Here is a 21,405-nt window from a genome sequence, read left to right as displayed (position 1 = left end):
CCGTCCGTTCCCCGCTCACCTCCGAAGAACGAGAATATAGGCGGAAGAAAGGACTATGCTTGTATTGCGGACGGAAGGGGCATTTCATTCGCGAATGCAGTCTGCGGCCCAAAACACCACGACCGGATCAGAAAGCTGCAGTTACAAGAACCACCCTCTCGGAGGCGGGAAACGCTCCAGCTTAAAGGAGGATGAAGGGAATCCTTTGAGCGCACTGTACATCCCTTCGTTGGAAGACTTGAAGACCAAGGAAAGAAGCCATTTTTATGTGGACGTGCACATCTTGGTGCAAGACAGGTGGTTGCCAGTACGGGCGTTATTGGATTCTGGGGCCACGGGGTGTTTTATGGACCAAGATCAGGTGGTACGGCTCGGAATAACGTTACAGGAGAAAAGCATGCCGGAGATGGTGTTTGCGGTTGATGGGAAAATGTTGGATTCAGGACCGGTGAGATACCATACAGGACCTTTATCGGTAAAACAGGGGACGGAGCACCAGGAGTTGATTTCCTTTAACGTTATTCCAGCACCCCATTACGGAGTGATACTAGGGTTGCCTTGGTTATGCCTCCACAACCCTCTCATAAATTGGCTCGAAAAAACCCTGCAGTTTACATCCGACTACTGTCTAGCGAACTGCAACGTTCCCGCAAGAAACCCTGCCATGTCATTGGCAACTTGTAACCAGGTGGCGACCGCAGTCGAACAAGCAGTAACATTACCCGAGGTCTATCAAGAATACAACGATGTTTTCAACGAGGACAACGCCGAAGTACTGCCGCCCCACAGGGCGTACGATTGCCAAATAGACCTAATACCTGGGGCGGTCGTTCCCGCGGGACGGGTGTATGCCCTAACGGAGCCAGAACATAAGTACCTCAGGGAGTATTTGGATAAGTATTTGGGCCTGGGGTTTATAAGAGTGTCAAAATCCCCAGCAGCGTCGCCTCTCTTCTTCATTCCTAAAGCCAATGGCGAACTTCGCGCGTGCGTGGACTACAGGGCGTTAAATGCCATTACCGTGAAGAACCGGTATCCGCTACCACTAATCAACGTTCTGTTGGAGCAGGTAAAAGAGGCAGCGATATACACGCGATTAGATCTGAAGGGGGCTTACCATTTAGTCCGAATGAGGAGAGGGGACGAATGGAAGACTGCGTTTAAAACCAGATTCGGACTCTATGAGTACTTAGTTATGCCCTTCGGGCTATGCAATGCCCCCGCGGCCTTTCAATTCTTCCTAAACGATGTGCTCCGCGAATACCTGGACCACTTTGTCATAGTGTACATCGATGACATTTTAATCTACTCCCAGGACACCAGGGAGCATACGCAACATGTAAAAACCATCCTTCAAACTCTACGAAAACACCACTTATTTTGTAAGATCAGTAAGTGCGAGTTTGGGGTGACGTCTGTGGAGTTTCTAGGGGTGAACCTCACGCCCTGGGGGCAGGAAATGTCAGAAAGGAAGGTATTGGCAGTGAAACAATGGCCTACTCCCCACAATCTCAGAGATGTACAGTGTTTCTTGGGGTTTGCCAACTTCTATCGTCGCTTTATCCACCACTTCTCAGACTTGGCTACCCCTCTCACTCAGCTGTTGCGCAAGAAGGCGGTGTTCCAGTGGACCGCTGGGGCCCAAAAGGGTTTCGATGAGCTAAAAGAGGCGTTTTCTACGGCCCCGGTGTTGGCTCATGCACACCCGGAATATCCATTCATCGTGGAGGCCGATGCCTCCGACACAGCATTGGGAGCGGTGTTATCTCAGAGGCATGTCGAAACAGGGCAACTGCATCCAGTGGCATACATGTCACGAAAATTGAATTCCGCGGAGTGCAATTACAACATCGCCGAAAAAGAACTACTTGCCATCAAAGACGCCTTCAGTGAATGGAGGCATCATCTCATGGGTGCCAGACACGTGGTTACGGTATATACCGACCACAGGAACTTACAGTTCATGACGGCAGCGAGACACCTAACCCCCCGTCAACTAAGGTGGACTCTCTTTTTTGCGGGATATAACTTCCTTGTCACTTATAGGCCTGGAAAGGAAAACAAAAAAGCAGACGCTTTATCCCGGCAAGCTTCCCAGGCCGCTCTCCCTAATTCACCTAAAGGAGCCATCATCAGCCCTGAACACGTGATAGGGGCGACGTGCACAGATCCGTTCTTGAGAAGTGTATCCCGGAACGTCCAGACAAACCGATGGAAAACCTGGCTGAGAAGCAATCCCAGCTGGAGCTTGATTCATGACATACCGATACGGGGAAAGCAGATACTTCTGCCCATTCGGGCCTTACGTCTTCAAGCATTCAAATGGTGTCATATTCTACCCTGCGCAGGTCACAACGGCAGAGAGAAAACCCTTGACAGGGTCCTGAGGCAATTCTGGTGGCCTTCGGTTCGGGAGGATGTGGGCTCTTGGGTGAAGGAGTGCAGAGTATGCAGTCAAATGAAGGCCTCACATTCCAAACCAGCAGGTTTGCTACAACCGCTCCCCACACCTAATCTCCCATGGGAAAACATTTCGGTGGACTTCATCGTGGGAATGCCTAGCAACAAGGGATGTACCGTTATCACGGTCATAGTGGACTATTTAACAAAAATGGCACACTTCGTAGCCTGTGAGAAAATACCCACGTCAGGACAGTTGGCACATATACTACTAGTGAACGTGGTCCGCCTACACGGTCTGCCCCGGAGGATTGTCTCAGACCGCGGAAGCCAATTCACAGCAAACTTCTGGAAGACCTGGTGTTCATCGTTAGGAATAGAATCCAACATCTCCACTAGTTTTCACCCGCAAACGGATGGACAGACTGAAAGGGTCAATCAAACCCTCAAGCAATATTTAAGGTGTTACTCCAGCGCTTCAAAAAACGATTGGGTGGACTTACTATGGTTAGCTGAAGTGGCGTATAACAGCGCATCACATGCATCCACCAAACTCACACCTTATTACTGCACATATGGCTTCCATCCTTGGTTTTCGCCCTTCCTTAATCCAATACAATCAACTAAGGTTCCAGAAGCGCAGAGTAGGTTAGAGCGCATTCAAACCACTTTACAGAAGGCAAAAAGCAATCTGCGAGAGGCTAAGCACAGATACAAAGCTTCCGCCGACAAACGCAGAAGGCAGGGACCTGTATATAAAGTGGGAGATTATGTGTGGTTATCCACAAAAAACATCCGGTTCAAACACTATAGCGTATTCAACCCCAAGTACATAGGTCCCTATCGGGTGGTGAAATTGGTGACTCCGGTAGTGGTTAAACTTTCTTTGCCCTCCTCCTTGCGCATTCATCCGGCTTTTCACGTGTCCCTAGTGAAACCAGCGCTGGTGAAGCCCAATAAGGCCCCTGCTCCATTCATTGTAAATAGCGAAGCAGAGTATGAGGTGAGAGGGGTTCTGGATTCCAAGATACATCGCTCCAGGTTGTGGTATTTGCTGGCCTGGAAGGGATATGGGGAGGAGGAAAACTCCTGGGAACCAGCTTCCAGTGTCCACGCTCCTGCACTGGTGGCTCAATTCCACAAGAAATATCCGAAAAAAGCTTGTTTATGTCAGTGCTCTTCGGGGGAGGGATGTACTGTTGTGGCTCACAGGTTGCGCCAGAGAGCACTGCCAGTCCGAGCGGGAACCAACCGCGGTCGGCGGACATGACGGGAACTACCATTCCCATGAGGCAATGCGTGTTGACGCGCGTGACGTCAACACGCTGGACGCTCCGGCGAAGAAAAGGAAACATCCGGCTGCAGTCAGGTGCCGGTTATTTCGTATCCAGGTCGGAAGTGCAAGCGGAGAACAGCGTTTCGGGTAGGGGTGCTCGGCACCAAAACTGTGGTTCTTTGCTGGCTTCATTCGTTTATTGTTTCTGCTGTAACAAGGCGAGGTACGTCTTGTCTTGCAGGGTTCGAGTACAGTGGCCCCCGTTGGATGCCGCATAAGGCGTGCGGGGTTGCCATTCTCCGTGTTGGTTTGGTTCAGTACTCCTCGTGAAGGGGAGCTTGTCTTTGTTTGTCCTTGCCCTAAAGTTCCGTGGCCCCGTTGGAAGCCGAACGGCGGCGTGCGGGGTCGCAGACACCTTGGTCCGGTGTTCACTCCGGTCATTGCTCTCAATTGACACGCCATAGGGCGGAGGGCTTTAACTTTCGGAAAGCCATATTTCCGCTTTGTGTTGTGAGAGTACTATATAGTCTCCTCAAGGACAGCATCTTATCGTTCTGGTATATTGTGGAATATGCCGATTGGTAGTATAACATTGTGACAGAGGTTCGTCTTGAGAACCCGTGGGGGCGACCAGGAGAAGTATCCTGTTCATTGCCCTGCTGCATTTGATGTGTGTTCGTTTGTACTCCAAACAGGGGTGGAAAGGTGACTGCTGGCATACGTCCTTCCCCCCTGTACTGAGAAGAATCCTGAGTTCATGGGTTCCAGTTGCCTTGCGAGCAGGTCATTCCAGTCTCCTGTTCCCCGAGAGCATTCTTTCTTTTACAGGTAAAAGGGGGAGCTAGGAACGAACGGGGTGATAGAGAGAGAGATAGGGGCTGATGTAACCATTGCATGTTGTTCTTTCTCTTTCAGATCTCCCTCCCAGCTGTCCCCTTCCTTTCCTTCCCTCGCCTGATCACCCTTCTGTGTCTGTTATATATCTATCAGACCAAGAGGTTATCGGGAGGTGGACCCCTTACAGCATCGTGCGACTCTGAGGACACTTGGACGGCGACAGTAGGCATCCCAGCTTATCAGCTTAGACGCCTCCAACTTGTCCAGAACCAGGCGGCCAGACTGATCTCCAATCAGCCTAGATGGCACCACATCCAGCCTCTAATGAAGGACCTTCACTGGCTACCTGTGGCCAAGCGAGGTCTCTTCAAACTGGGGTGTACCATCTTCAAATCTCTGTATGGAAGCTCAGCAGCTTTTATCTCATCAAAAATCATACGCTATGTCCCCAACCGTTTCCTCCGATCTATTCACCACAACCTGCTAGTCATCCCTACCTTCAAACGTAAAAAACTGGGCGGTGCTCGTTTTGGAGTTCTGGCACCACAGTTCTGGAACTCACTCCCCTTGGAGATAAGAACAGCCACCAACTATGCACTATTCAGGAAATTATTGAAGACTCGGCTATTCTCTCAGGCTTATGACAACTAGCTCTTGTCCCACTGCCGCCTCCTGTTTCTCTTAGCGCCAAGAAACCGTTTGGTGAACGTGCGCTGTACAAATCCATGTAACATAACATAACATAACATAACTTAAGTTCCCAACACAGAAGTGAAGCCCAGATCTCAGTATTACAGGTAGCACTTCTCTCTTCATTAACACAGATGCAGAGGTGGTACCAACTCAAGCAAAGAACCGCCTCTAACTCTGAGAGAAGGCACACTGGGGAGAATAGTCCCCTCTGATACCACCTGCGACAGACTCCCTGCTGAAAGAAGTCATGCTATCGACATTTGACCCCTCTATTGCCAAATGAACTAGGCTCCTTGTTAACATCACAAATTATCTTTATAATTTAGGGAATAAATCACATTTAACATCTCTTTCCATACAATCAGCAGTCGAATACTAGGAGTTCAAATACATTTTTTGTTATTACATATCAAAAAACATACATTTCCTATTAATATGTAAAATCTAGTCATCATTGTGTACATTTCATAGCCTCATGATTGTTCTTGCTGTATCATAATTTAGTTCATGTTAATGTTAAAGTAAATTGAGTTTGATCCTGGTACACACCTCTGTAGTGTGGTTTTTAAAGGCTCTTGGATGTCCATAAATAGGTGGTGTTTGGATGTTTGGTTGTGTATCATTAATACAGATTTATAAAGTATTGGGTTTCAAATGTATTATGCCACTAATGGCCGTACAAACCACTTGTTTCTAAATATAATTTTTTCAGTTTAGAACTTGTTGCTGTTAACGTGAAAGTAAAGTGAGTTTGACCGTGGAGCAAACCCCTGCAGTGTGTTATGTATAAGGATGGGTGTGCTGAAGAGCAGTCTTGTTGCTGTTCCTCACTGGCTGTGTGGTGGTGATGATGGTCGCAGCAGGAAGAACTTCCAGGACTCAGCACCTTGTTAAAATGAGCTCGGTGGAAAGCATTAGTTTCTACTATCTTTGGCTACTGAAGATGTATCCTTTCTTCTGATATGCATATTATATTAGTGAACTCCTTCCTCTACACAAGGCTGGGCTATGAGAACACTGTGTATATGGCAGCTCCAGCAACACAAACGCACCTTACAGATGATTTAGAATGCTACGATCTATCTTATTTGTGGTCGGAGGACGTCCCAACTGCATCACAAAGTTTCACTGTTTGCTCACGAGGCAGCACATACTTTTCATGTCCATTCATTCACCGGCAGTTTATAAAACAAGGGTTTCTTTTTACTTGTAAAAACAAACCTAAATATCAATTGTGTCAACATTCTGTATCTTTTGTGTTCCTCTACATCTGAAGCCAGATTTATTTTCCAGTGCCAAGGTTCAAGAAATGTAAAGCAGCGAGTCGATATTTCTGGATTCTAAGAGCTGAATTCTTTACTGCTCAAGATTCAATCTTTACCTAATTGACAAGCTTTCAGAAACCTATTAAGAACTAAACTTTTCAACAGCTTTCTCTCTGATCAATTATTTTGCCATCATGCACGGATTCTGTCCTTTCACCAGTTAGGAGTTGGTTGGGTGATTCTCTGTAAATAAGAAACGTCTAAAATATATTCATATACAATTAATCTCACCGTGAATCATTTACATAGTCAGTGGTGAGCCAGCAAATTTCCCAAGAGTCCAGCTTGATATTGGAAACCGCTAAGGAAGTGCCACTATGGTGGGTGCTTTTACATATGCATGTGATGATCGAAATGAGCATCATTTTTTCCCACGTCAGGGCTTCGGAGGTAAATGTTGTGCACTGCAAGCATTAACTCTCAGAGTTACAGGTCACATTTTCCTACTTTGACTTCTTGTGCTTTTGGACGTTGTTCTCTAGCAGCTCTCATTGAACCAGTTGTTGCACAAAATGGCCAAGCACCAAAACCAGCTACAAATATTCTCCAGTCTGTGCTTGTTAAACTTATTCAAGTGTGTTGTGTTTATAGGTTTTATCACTAATCCCCGTAGTTAGCTGAAAATCCTTCCCACAACTACTTCCAAATCCACTGCAATGGTATGGTTTCTCCCCTGTATGCATTTGCTGATGTCTTCGTAGGATTGATAATCGCCTAAAGCTCTTTGCCCATTCAGTGCATTTGAATGGCTTTTCCCCTAAGTGTGTTCGCTGATGATTTCTTAATGTTGAAGGGTCACTAAAATGACTTCCACATTTACTGCAGTGGTAGGGTTTTTCACCTGTGTGTGTTCGTTGATGTCTTTGTAGGTCGGATATTGACTGAAGCTCTTCACACCCTCACTGCACTTGAATGGCTTTTCCATTGTGTATTCGCTGATTATTCCTTAATTTTGAAGATTCCTTAAAACTACTTCCACATTCGTTACAATGGAATGGTTTCTCCCCTGTGTGTGATCGCTGATGTATTTTGAGGTGTGATAAACGACTGAAGTTCTTGACACATTCACTGGTTTCTCCACTGTGTGTGTTCGCTGATGTCTTTGTAGGCTTGATAACTGGCAAAAGCTCTTCACACATTCACTGCACTTGAATGGTTTTTCCCCTGTGTGTGTTCGTTGATGAACTTGGAGGTGTGATAACTGACTAAAGCTCTTCACACATTCACTGCAATGGTATGGTTTTTCTCCTGTGTGTGTTCGCTGATGTGTTTGGAGATTTGATAACTGACTGAAGCTCTTCACACATTCATTGCAATGGTATGGTTTTTCCCCAGTGTGTGTTCGCTGATGTGTTTGGAGCCGTGATAAACGACTGAAGCTCTTCACACATTCATTGCAATGGTATGGTGTTTCCCCAGTGTGTGTTCGCTGATGAACTTGGAGTTGTGATAAGTGACTGAAGCTCTTCACACATTCATTGCAATTGTATGGTTTTTCCCCAGTGTGTATTCGCTGATGTGTTTGGAGTTGTGATAACTGACAGAATCTCTTCCCACATTCACTGCACTGGAATGGTTTTTCCCCGGTGTGTGTTCGGTGATGAATCCGGAGAGTTGAGGAACAACTAAAACTACTTCCACATTCATTGCAATGGTATGGTTTTTCCCCAGTGTGTGTTCGATTATGTTTTTGTAGGTCTGATGACCCACTAAAGCTCTTCACACATTCACTGCAATGGTATGGTTTTTCCCCAGTGTGTGTTCGCAAATGTGTTTGTAGATTTGATAACTGACTAAAGCACTTCACACATTCAGTGCAATGGTACGGTTTTTCCCCCATGTGTGTCCGCTGATGATCTTTTAGGAGTGCTAACTGACTAAAGTTCTTCACACATTCATTGCAATCGCACGTTAGTTCTCCTGTGTGTGTTTGTTGATGATCTTTTAGGAGTGCTAACTGACTAAAGTTCTTAATACATTCATTGCAATCGTACGTTACTTCTCCTGTGTGTGTTTGCTGATGGCTCTTTAGTAGTGATGACAAACTAAAGCTCTTGCTGCATGTGTTTGATTCTTCTTTCTTGGTTAGTGTCTTTGGGTTGGGTTTATATTTGTCTGCATCCCATGACTGTTTCATGAAGAGCAAATTTGGTTGATAAAGCACTTGTGTTATTCTCACATTCCCTGTATGTGTGTGGTATTTTGGATGATTGATTTCAGATTTCAAAACGAAATACAAGACTCACCAACTACATATATTATAATTGTGGCAAGTAAAGCTTCTTTGTATGTGGTTATTTAGATTGCATAATGGTTTTGCATGTTCAAGGGTAAAGATTAGTCTTCCTTCAGGTTAAAGCAAATTTGAACGGTCTTGTAAATCAGAGACCCTCTCTTTCCTTTACCCTTCAGTTGTCTGGCTCCACTCCATTGTGCTTTTCTCTGGCTCCTGTGGTTTAGCCAGAAATAGTTTACAATATACCTAGCGCACTGAATGGTGGTCTGCCATCATTACAGGAAACAGAGCAATGCTGTATCCACCTCACACCGAGCCAATGATCAAAGCTTGGCGACTTGTTTATACAGGCAGTGGTTAGTTATTGCGTTAATTTTCTAGAGGTCATTTCTTTGTCTTGTCGCGTGGAGGTGCACAACTCAGACTCTTACATCCACTGAATTGCTCTTGACTGCTTCTTCCAGGATCTATCAGTTTATGTTCAGGTTCCTCAGTCTCTGACTGTGCAGCTCTTTACCTGAATAATGGAGCTAATTTTTTCTGACGGCTTTTTGCAGATTTACATGATTGTCATTATTCATAATCATTTGTACATTCAAGGCTGGTTTCCTGTTGGATGTAAAGAGATTTATTACTAAATGGAAATGTAAGAGAATGTAAATACACAATGTTTTAACTATTTGTAAAAGACATCTCTTCTTTACCATTTTTGAAAGTAACCAAGAGATATTTCACCATACACAGATATTTAACTAAATGTTCTATTTAACATGCCACATCTTAATACAGAAAAGGAGGTGATAACTTAGTAAAGAAAGGGCACTCACGGAGCACCCATTCGCTAGAGGTATAGCTTTAGGAAGACGCACATGGTCAAGATTTCATTTAAACAAGAAGACATTGTGGAAAAAGAAATGGATCACGATATGCTGCTGTCACTTCAGTTTTACGAAGTGTATAACAACGGTAACTCTTCAGGAAGTATATGACAAAGGAAACTCTTCAAGATGTATGTAATAAAGGTAACACTTCAGGAAGTATATTTATTTATTAGAAGTTTTACATAGCGCTGACCTGACTGAAGGGTATTGGAGCGCTTTACATCAGTTACAGAGCAGAACAAAACAGAGCAAAACTTAATACAATAAAGCGGGGAATTCCGAATAAGAATATTAATTATGTCAGTGATGAAGAGTTCCATTTCGGGGTCTTGTTGACACAGCGTCGGGGAGGCGTGAGGAATTTAGCGAAGGAGGGAATAGTTCTGATGTGGGGGGGAATGGAGTTCCAGATTTTGGGCGCATTACCGGCGAATGACCTGGCTGCGGTTTTTTGTTTTCGTGATTTCAGCGGGATGAGTAGTAGGGTGTTAGAGCTTCTGAGGTTCCTGGTCTGACCTGCTTTTTAGAGTTTGGTAGCCAGATATTCGGGTTTGCCGGTGTGTAGGGCTTTGTGTGTGAGGCAGGCTGTTCTGAAGTTCACCCGCATTTCTACCGGTAGCCACTTGAGTTTTTTGGAGTGCAGGTGAGATGTGATCAAATGTATTTATTCCGGGGACCATTCTGGCAGCCGCGTTGAGAGTTGTTTTCAGAGGCGCAAATGTGTTTTAGCTATTCCCGGGAGAACTGCATTTCCATAGTCTAATCTTGACAGCACCAATGATTGGGTGGCTTGTTTGAGATCTTTGGGTGGAATGAAAGGCTTTATTTTGTTCAGTAACTTCAGGTTGAGGAAGGCGCTCTTAGTCGAGTTCTTAATGTGTTTGGTCATGTCCAGTTTTGGGTTTAGCGTGATGCCTAATGATTTAACAGAGCCAGCCGGGGTGAGGTTCACATTGAGCGCATTGATAGTTTTTAACCAATCGACCATTTGTGGGAACTCTTCTTTGTTCGATATGAGGAGTAGTTCGGTTTTGACTGATTCAGTTTTAAGTGGTTACTTGACAGCCAAAGTTGCACTTCCCTTAGTATGTCCTTGAAGTCTTTGAATGTCTTTAATAGAGGAGATTTCCAAGTAAATTTGAGTATCATCATCATATAGGTGGAAGGGAATGTTAGCTTTTTTGAGTAGGGTGGTGAGGGGTTCCATGTAAATGTTAAAGAGTTGAGGGGAGAGCACTGACCCTTGGTGAACTCCCCTATTGACTGGGTGAAGGTCGGACTCAAAGCTTTTGATTTTGATTCTCTGCGAGCGATTGTGTAGAAATGAGGAGAACCATTTGAGGACCACCTCGTCTAGTCCGGCCCTTTCTTCGAGAGCCTTGATGAGAAGTTTGTGATCTACTGTGTCGAATGCTGACGATAGGTCTAGGAGAATGAGGAGGCAACATTGGTCTAAGTCGAGTGATTTGTAGATATCGTCGATAATGTTGAGGATCGCGGTTTCTGTGCTGCAGCCTTTCCTAAATCCCGACTGATGGGAGTCAATGAGGTTGATACTGTCCAAGTGTTGAGTTAAATGTTGGAGTACACATCTTTCTAGGATTTTGGATAGAAGAGGAAGGTTGGAGATGGGTCTGAAGTTATTCAAATCGTTTGAATCCAGGCCAGGTTTTTTCAGCAGTGGGGTGACTTGTCCCACTTTGAGGCAGTCTGGAACGATTCCGCTTTTTATGGAGCTGTTTATAATCTTGCACCAGAGTGGGGCTAATGAGTTTCAGCTTTTTGGTCAGTTGCGCGGGTAGAGGGTCTGGGACGTGAGATGAAGGTTTGGAGATGGAGATCAGTTTGATGATCTCCTCTTCTGGGATGGGATGGAAGAGTGACCAGGGTTTGGTGTGGGGTAATGGAGCGCTACCAAACACTCCAGACAGGCTGCTTTTGGAAGGGGGAGCGCCATTAATGTCCAGTGAGCGTTCACTCTTGGAAATCTTGTCATTGAAGAAGTTGACAAAGTTGTCGCAAAGTTCTTAGGATGCCTGCCCTAGGGACGTAGCAGGTTTGGAGGTTTGTTGTCTGGTGATATTAAAGAGCTCCTTGGGTCTGTTTTTTGCGCTATCGAGTGCGGAGCGGAAAAACTTGTATTTTTTGTTCTTGATGTGACTGTTGTACTTCTTCCGGACTGTTCTGAGTTGATCGCGGTGGATGGTAGTAGGATTGTTCCTCAAGCATCTTTCTGTGGCTCTTAAATGTCTCCTTTCCTCGTTGATGTCTGAGTCGAATCATGATCTGGATGGAATAGCTTAGCTTTTTATTTTATTTTAGGGGTGCTAATTGATCAAGCAAGACTACCATATTCGAGTTGTAGAGTGAGGTGAGATCGGTTGTGGAGAGGTGGTCATTGCCGCTGGGGAGGAGCAAATTTAGCCTTTCTTCCATGACGCCAAGGGGAATCTGGGTGAGCTTTCTGGATCATTTGGGTGGGTTTTGTACGGGTGGCAGGGATAGCACTCTTTGGTTGATGTGGTACAAGATCATGTGGTGATCCGACCAGTCCACTGCTAGAATGTTGTCGATCGTAATTGCGTTTCGATGAGCGATAATGGCATCCAAGGTTGCTCCTTTATTGTGAGTTTCCTCTGAACAGTGTTGGGAAAGATTATTGTTACAGAGAAGATTGTTTAGAGTTTGAATTAGCGTGTTGTTGGCTTCGTTCCAGCGTAGGTTAAGGTCACCAAGGATTAGGTTGTTAGCGTCTCCGAGTGCGCAATGGGCAATCAGGTCGGATAAGTGTTCCCTGAATGTGGGGGCGTTGCCTGGTGGGTGATAGAGAAGGTGACAGAGTAATGGACTATTTTCCTTAGTCTTGATGTTGACAGTAAGACATTCAAAGGAGCTATACTTGCAGGTGTCCATTTCAACGATCTCGATGTCTTCCTTGTGGATGATAGCTACGCCTCCACCTCGTTGATCTTTTCTATCTTTGTTGATGATGGTAAAACCAGGGGGCACAAACATATCCAAGCATGGTGGGGAGATCTCATTTAGGCAGGTCTCTTTGATGAACGCAATGTCTAAGTCCTGAGAGAGGATGGCTTCTGCTAATTCCGTTGCATGCTTGGGGGCTGAGCTGCAGTTAATGAGCATGCAGTTAGTGGTGAGCCCTTTTTTGCTGGGATACTTTCCAGATGGGGCCCTAGGTATGGTGGAGATGGAGGGTGGGGTTCTTGTGATTTTAGTGGGGGGGGGGGTAGTCTCTTCTGAAGCCAGTGATCACTTGAATTTTGGATTTAGGGGAGGATGTGGGAGTAGAGTCGTATGTGGAGGCTAGATCCGCTGCTTCTTCTGCGGACATTGCTGCTTTGGTTCTAGAAGGTCTTTGTGTCTGGATCTCAGCATCCTTACTTAGGAGACTCTGTACCCCGGATGCGTGGGCTTTGATTCTTATGTGACTCTGTGACGGGATCTCTGCGTCAATTGCAGTGGGTCCCTGTAGCTGGGTCACGTGGGAGGATAAGGACCCGATAGGGTGTTTTAGAATGTTGGAGTTGGTCAGTGAGGAAGCCCTGGGCCGGGATTGCCGGGGCTTTCGGGCCTTGTCAAGGTTGGTTAGGATTTATTAAGGCCCAGGACTATTATAACAAATGGAGCTCCATTCACACTCTTCTTGATAATACTTTCCGGTATCATAACACTGGATCAGCTGAAGTTCCAACTCCTGTCTTTACTTTTCTGTTTGTTAAGTTATCTTTGCCACATTCCTAGGGATAGTTCAAGCATTTGTTGGAAGATTGCAGCATTTATAATAGAGATTCCATCACAGCCAGTGATATACCTTCGATATTCCTGCTGTCAAGAAGTGTGTGCTTTTTGTCTTTTTCTACCTTACCATGGTATCTGACTTAATGTCTTAAGTTTCCTTTAACCCCTTCAGCGCTGGGCGAATTCCGCCGCGGTGCTGAAGGGTTCGAGCGCGGGCGGGCTCATGACGGAACGGTTCCGTCATGAGCACAGCTCAACCGTGGCTCATGACGGAACCGTTCCGTCATGAGCATGGAAGGGGTTAACTAGTCTAAGAAGCTTTCAGACGGAAGTTTGCTGCTCCCGGAAGAAATACGACTATTTTGTCATCACTGAATATTTAGTGAAGGCTCCCAACACGTGACTCCAACCGGCTGCTGGATGTCAATTGAGCCCATAGATGAGACTCCAACTGGCTGGTGGAGATCCTCTGAGCAACAGTGCCATTGCAGTTAGGAAGAACTCTCCTGATTGCGGTACTACTACTGAACTTGAACATTAGTGACGTTTAACCTTGGAATTTATTCACGCCTCCAAATTCCTGATCTCATTTATTGAAGAGTCTACTTTGTGGCTGTCCACTCCTCCGTTCACAGTCCTGAGGAAGACCCGCTCTGTCACGTGGGTGCTAGAGTCATTGTCGACATCTTTAAGTTAGCATGAGCCCGGTAGCCATGATGCTGCTTTTGCGCACAACACTACATGCCTTTATTTTTACGAAACTCTGTACATGCCTTTCACATGAGAATGATATCCAGTGGGGCACCTCCACCATGATGAACTAATACTGGTAATGCAGCGCCCACGCCTACAGCCAGCTCGTCCCAGACTGGAGAGGGGTCTGCTCACTGGTCACCCTCTACACAGCAACATTGGTCATACCCGGAGTAATATTTCTGCACTGCATCACCATCCCATCAGCAAAGGCACCCCGCTTCTACACCAAGTACGCAGAAGATGGTCAGCTGGGTACTTTGGTTTGGACAGATTCATGACATTTCTGAAGAGTTCTGGCTCTTCACCGATGCGCAAATAGGTGTAGGAGGTTCAACCCGCTTCTTCACCGTGCAAACCAAGGCCTACACACGGTGGCTGCAGATCACCAGGTGGGAACCGCTGAAAATGATGAACACCACCGAAAAAGGCCTCAACGGAAAGAAAAAATGTGCACCATCTGCCTCCTGGCGATGCAGCACTGTTGGACTTAATGACCACAATGGAAGGGTGTGTATGCGCCAAGATAGGTACAACCTGCTGTGCCTTCATCCCCATGAAAAACCTATACAAAGGCACACTGTCAACCTACAGCAGGTCATGATTAAAGAAGGTGGTGCCCCAAACATAGAATTGTTCACAGGTTTGTTTATGGACTGCAGACTTATGCAAAGCCTTGTTACCAGTGGTTGTAATCTTGCTCTTGCTGTGCTGCAACCTACAACTAATATGTGCCTGTGTGAAGAAGGCTACCCAGAGAACAGGGGGAATACACCTGATTAGGACAGCCAATGCCAGGGGAAACGCTCGTACCACAAACCAGAAAGAGGAACCGTCCATGCTTAAGACACTCAATTAGATGGGAGAATGTTAGCTTCGGATTAGTTTATAGGAATATCCCGCTCTTAGGAGCCCAGCACACCACAGAACAACTGTTGCCTGCGCTACCTAAATTCACCATAAAACACTTGTTACGGATTCAGAGTGACACTTTATCCTATCAAAATAACACAGCCGCCCTCTGTTCACCCCTAGCACTTCAAGTGATGGAGACACCAGGGCCAGATGTACGACCATGACAATTTCTGACTCGCGAATTGTGCTCGATTGCGAGTTGCAATTTGAGAGTCGGAAAATGCCATGTACAACAGTGTCTGGGACACTGTTAGAGATTCCCAATGGGGTCGCAAATTGCATGCCTCATGAATATTCATGCGGCACTTTGCAATTTGCAACCCCATTGGGAATGGCTGGCCCTCCCAGGGATGGTGGCCTGCTGGGTTCAGCAGACCTCCATGTCTGGGACTGCTTTTAAATAAAGCAGTTTTTTTTACGCAGCCCGTTTTCCTTAAAGGAAAAGGGGATGCATTTCAGAAAAAAACAAATTAAACGTTTTTGTTTCATTTTTTAAGGGCATGTGGTGGACCCTGGGACCCCTAAATATATTTACCCCTGCATTTGCAAAGGAGACCCCTTGCCGTTTGCGAATGGGTTACCACCCTCTTGAAGAGGGTGGTAAATTACAAGTGTTTTGCAACCGCAATTGTGGTCACAAAACAATCTTACATGGGATACCGAGTCGCTATTAGGAAGGGAGCCATAAAAACAAAAACATTGCGACTCGCTACATAGCCCTATTGTATTTTGCAAATCCGTTTGCGCATGCAAAATAGGGTCGCCCATCTGGCCCGAGATATGGAAGAAGTCTCAACACACCTGGAAGATTGCAGCAGTAAATCTCATATGGCCCCAGGTTGTAATACCTAAAGAAACAAGTCAGATGTACACACTCATAAACACAAATAAATGCACAGCAGAGAACCTGCATTCCGGCTAAGGACGATGCCAGAGCAGCCGGTCAGTTGCTGTAAGAAGTTGGCCTGATATATGCTGTCCACTAGTTATAGTGGACACCTTGTATCAGTCCAAACAACCCCTTATGGTGATAGGTTAAAGACAACCTTTATTGAAAGCTATCCTAGTGGTAGCTATGGAGAGCAGCCTTCAGGCTAAGTCTTGAAGGAATTTAAAGCAGCTTGTTTTACCAGTTTATAATCTCTTGAATGATCAAATGAAAAGACAACCACACCAGGTATATATTTAAAATATATGTATTTAAGATAAAACACACCCCTCTAGTCTCTTTATGAGGCTGGAGTTCGAAGAACTTAAATTATAAGTCAGTATTCAACAGTATTAGCACAAACATACGTTTGGGCCCTAGGGGTGAACCAAACGATATACCAATAAAGTGGTATAAGAACCACGACTGAACTAGACACAAGGCATAGAGCCTGTAGAAGTGCTTGGACCCCAAGGAACCACCCAAGGTAGTGACAAAGGGGACCCACGGGGGCCGTGTGCAGTGTGTGAACACAGCCGCGGGTTCCCGTTCGCTTTTATGGGCAATGTCGCGGATGGAAATTTAAAGATTAGGGACACTTAGAAATGAGTCAGGACCAAACCCTTTTGGACTTCAAAAGTTCTAGTGCTAGCACCCACGGGAGCACCGGAGTACTTGTGTTACCTCACCCAGGGAAGCCGGGTGCATAGGTGTCTTTTGATGTCGGGTCGCGTCGTCGATTTCAATGGGAGCTAGCAAAGAAGTGCTGCTGCCGTGAAGAGGAGAAGTGTCTGAAGAGAACAAAGCCTGGATCTAGGATGGAAGGAACCTGAAAGCAGAGGGGACAGAGTCTGGGTCACTTACCAGTGACCAAGGGCACGATAGACCAATGCCCACAGATGTTGGGTGCTTCAGGTGAGTTGACGAGTGCCTTGACTCTTCAGCCACGAGGTCCAGGAGGCGCCGACGACGAACAGGAGCTGGATTCGAGCTGTCCCATGAAGTCTGTCGAGTGCTGCGGTGTCAGCGACCAGATTGGATCCAACAAGCCTTGGCAAGGGCAAGTCATTTGAAAACAGAGAAAGGACGTCGGTGCAGACCAGCAAGGTCTGGGGGACTCACCCAGCGAGGGTAAGTCGGGGTACGTCTGTATCAACCAGGAAAGCCCAATCAGAAGAGGAGTTGCCTTCGTGGGGACCTACTAGCCAACGGGTTAGTGATCGCGAAGGAGCCTCGAGCGGTCACACTTGAAACTGGGCCACGGGTCACTCGTGGAGTGGAGGCCAGCAATCTTCGGTGCAGGAGGTGCTCAAGGCTGGGGCTACTCGGAGCCCAAAGCACAACTTTGAGGAAGATGATGGAGCTGCAAAAGTTCACGGTATCCAGGGGTCAAGGTTCCACGTCACCCACGATAGCCAGGGGCCTCAGCTTTGCTGAGGACTCAGGGTAGCCTCAGGGAAGTCTGGAAATCCACCTCTGGGGATGCAGAGACTTTGGCGTCCGGCGGGAGCTTCAGAATTGCAGACCGGACAGGTGCTTCTTTGGTGCCTGCCAAGCCGGGGAGTCACTCCTTGACCCCAAGAGAGATTTCTTCAGTCTTCTAGTCAGGATAGAACGTCGAAGGTCCAGGATATATGTTGCAGAGTTTCGTCCAGGGTACTCTAAAGTCTTAAGGACTGGGTTCCCTTACTTGTATGAAGTTTGGGGGTTGGACATACTCTAGGGACCCACCTATGGGAGGGTTTGGAAAGAGGGGTGGTTACACCCATTTCCTTTGTCCAGTTTCGCGCCAGAGCAGGGGCAGGTAGCCCCTGCAACCAGTTTGAATTGAACTATGCACAGGGACACTAAGTGTGCCCCCAGTGCAGGACTTCAAAGCACCAGAGAGTGCTCCCGCCCAGCCCCAATACACATCTGCCTGTCTGGGGAGGTGGTTACACCTCCCTGGGACAGGAAACCTATTTTCCAGGTCTCTGCTGCCGGAGTTTCGGTCAGGAGCAGGAGGCCAGACCCGTGTCTGTGGCAGTGGCATCCATTTTGTGATGCCTGGGCTGTAGAAAGTCTTTACCGGGTTAGGCCAGTGTGAACATGTCTCTCCCTCTAGAAGGGTGGAATGCTACCCCCGCCGCCAGAAATGGCGGGGGGGGGGTCGTATTCCAAAGCGTTTGATACCAAACACGACACGTTCCCGTGCAGCCAGTCCAAAGTTAGCATTTACCGCGAGGTTATAATGCACTTAAGAGTATATGGTCTGGCTGCACCGCAAACAGCATCAGAGGAGGTACTCCGAACGCTGCAGAGGGGCTCTGCTCATGCAGGGGCACCCTCTCACATAAAATCCAAGCACTCTGCCTTCAGGATTGTTAAGGCCTGCCATAGGAGTGACTTATAGGTTTTATATGTGTGTGCAATGGTAGTAATATAGGTAGCCTATACCACTGTAAGGGGTGCAAGCACCACCTTACCCAGACTGCAGTAGCAGACCTGTGGTGTCATTTTGGAGTGCTTCCCGGGGTGGCATAATACATGCTTCCGCCACTGGTAGGCCTCTGAGGTACCTATGCCCTAGGTACATAGTATACCATATACTAGGGGCTTATAAGGCACTCCAGAATCCAATTAGAAATGTACCTAATGTACATGGAAACCATTTTACAGAGAAAGCAGATAGACTGGGGCCCTGAATAGCAGGATCCCAGTCCAACTAAGTCATAAACCAGCAAAACACCAGGCAAAAAGTGGGGGCAACCATATAGTCAGATTCCACCTTCCTACAGTTGCACTCATCAGATAAAGCCCAAACAATGCCTAGCAGGAAGCGAGATAATACACACACACACCCAGCCAACTGTACTTTCAGTTGGTATTTATGGTCCCTTCTATCAGAGGGAATCAATCATGTAAACACACAATTTTGACCCACTGTACCAGTATTTCCTGCCCAAAGGGGGACAAGCTTCATTTTATTGCACCGGGTGTACAGTATAAAACATGCCATGTACCTAATGCAAAGGGGAGTTCAGCATGCAGCTGTAGGAGATGTGGCTGCTGTTCCTGGCCATTATTGTTTAATTAAATGTAAACTGTTCCTGATTGCCAAGCCTCGCTGTTCTACTTTTTGATAACTCGAACCTGCTTCAACACAGCAATGGTTACAACATTCTACATAATCTGCAGGTACGGAACATCTATATTTCCTTTCTGATGGCATGGGTTTACAAGATTTCTTGTTGGGTCCTAGGTCACCACATACTAAAAGATTCATATACACCACTTACAATGAACTGTGGAAGTCGCTGAACGCTTAAGATAAATTGACCGGATTAATTTGGAGAATGCATTGGCTGTTGTGGACAATGGCATGACAGAATGGTCAAATCACATATATTCTTTAAATAATATTGTATCTTATGCATTCTATGTTACACTTAATGACACGTCAACTGAGAACGATTCTGCAATTGAATGGAAATTGCAGGTTTTAAAATCAAACCGTGTGCCTTAGAAATGCCTAAACACGACAGAATTGTTTTTGCCTAATGACAGTTAAGAATTTGCTAGAATTAGTTTCACAGAATTGTGGAGCCTTTAGATGAAGAATGCAAGGTCTTGCTGGAGGTCAGGCGAGGTTAAAGCTGTTTTTCGTCTGAGACATGAAAGGAATTCTGGGAGTGTGTGACATGTAATCCTTAAAAAAAGGTGCATGCAGAAATGTGATTTTCCCTTCTAAGAGAAGAGGGGAAAAAGAAGGAAAAAAAAGAGGCAGGAGATTTAGACAGAGAAAGTGTGGTTGAATTTAAACGAGCTGCTGAGTGGGTTGTTTTAGTTGAATTTTGTGTATTTCATTTGAGAACAGATAGTTTCACAGCTCTGGGCTGTGAGCATTTAGCGAGAAAGGGATTTGCAAAGTTAGGAAAAATACTACATGTGGATTGAGCTGTAGCTGGCTTGCCCTGACCTTGGTGTGATAAGATGGCATTCCACAGCGTCTGCAGAAGCTTTGTAAAGGAGGGGCTAGTGCAAGGAGCAGAGAAGTCTCTGCTTGTTATTTTTGGCAAGGGACCAGTTAGTGTCCACAGAGATTTTGTGAAGGCGGGGCAGCGCCTGTGAGGGGTGCAGTGAGTGAAGGAGACTGCCCCTGCCCTTCTTGCTGTGTAGAGACAAAGAGAGATTTTACCAAGAATTCAGAGGCTAAAGCATGGGTAGAATTCTTAGACAATTCCCCAGAGCTGGTGATTTTCTGGTGGGGGGCGCTAGGTGGCGCACAACCAAAATGGTCGCACGCCTGTGAGGCTCTTGCCTTACCGAGCAGGAAAATATCCTCCATCCTCATCCTGTGTTGACGAAGTGACCATCTGTGGGCACCGTAAGCTGTCCGACGAGTTGCTGCATCTGCCGGGACCGCGCCTGCTTAATCACTTGGACGATATCCCGGTGGTGCTGCCGCCGTTCCTCTGGGCAGCCTCCTAAGCTTCAGGCCGGAGCTGGATAGCGGACGCTCGAGCTCGAGAAGTCCGGGGCCGTAGCGGTGGAGGCGGTGTCCTGAAGGGCTCCAGTTGTTCATCCTTACCACCTCGCTGCATAAGCGTTGGTGCTGCCCCCCGAAACCTGGAGGCTCCAGCGGCGCTGCGGACTTGGACTTGGAAGGCTTGGGTGCACGCCGCCGCGAAGCGGATGACTTGCGACGCGCCTGCAGTTGAAGATGCGGCGGACGGCGCCGCTGAGTGGGGGAATCGGAGGAATTCTAACCATGGCCCCGCTGGATCGCAGCAAATACCTGGCCTCCATGGTGCGCGGTAAGCGCTGACATTAATGCGTTTTCGCGCGCACAGGCGGTGGCACCATCTTGTTTACCCGGCATCCTGCAGATTGAGATGGGGGCGCAGATCCCGGAGGCCTTAATGAAATCCATAATAGCGGAGCGAGACACTTGAATATTACCAGAGGTGTGCTAGGTTGGAGGTTTCTGATCAGCGTGAAGGCAGTTGTGACAATAATACATAGACTGCTCCTGGCAGCCATTTTGAGGTAGCTGCCTGACAGACTGCACAGCCTGACTAGAGCTGGGTAGTGACTCACAGTGGACAGTGGTGGAGAGATTGTGCGTGCCATACCACTCCTGGGATCCCTGTGGAGCATTGATCCTCTCTGAGCAGCAGACGCATCCTGTGAGGTTATGCTGGTGATATCGGGGATGTTGGAGCGATAAACTGACTGGTTTTGACTCTGTCTGGTGGCGTGTATCTTGCGTTTGGGCACGCATGGAAAGGTGTTGCTGGCACTACACTACGGGAGACAGCTACCAGCTCCGAGTTGCCATACTCGCTGTTGCGGACCACCTCTCTGGCCACCCTGGTTGTGCTGCTGATTGGATTTGAGAGTTGCACGATGGGGCGCACAGA

The 21,405-nt window shown here is 46.8% G+C and overlaps 1 protein-coding gene across 1 annotated transcript in view; it reads right to left on the bottom strand.

Annotated features, from left to right (window-relative positions):
* Positions 1-5,505: 5,505 nt before the first annotated feature.
* Positions 5,506-21,405, bottom strand: part of LOC146839467 (uncharacterized) — a 72,963-nt gene continuing 57,063 nt past the window's right edge. Inside the window, exon 2 of the mRNA XM_085651525.1 lies at positions 5,506-9,376. Coding sequence (XP_085507651.1) covers positions 7,478-8,668 — 1,191 coding nt within the window. The 5' untranslated portion in view covers positions 8,669-9,376 and the 3' untranslated portion in view covers positions 5,506-7,477. The remainder of the gene's footprint in view (positions 9,377-21,405) is intronic.

Source organism: Triturus cristatus, chromosome 4_1 (assembly GCF_964204655.1).
Source record: "Triturus cristatus chromosome 4_1, aTriCri1.1, whole genome shotgun sequence".
In the NCBI taxonomy this organism is placed as follows: Eukaryota; Metazoa; Chordata; class Amphibia; order Caudata; family Salamandridae; genus Triturus; species Triturus cristatus.
Note: the sequence above shows the minus strand (reverse complement) of the source record. Positions and strands in the feature narration are given on the sequence as shown.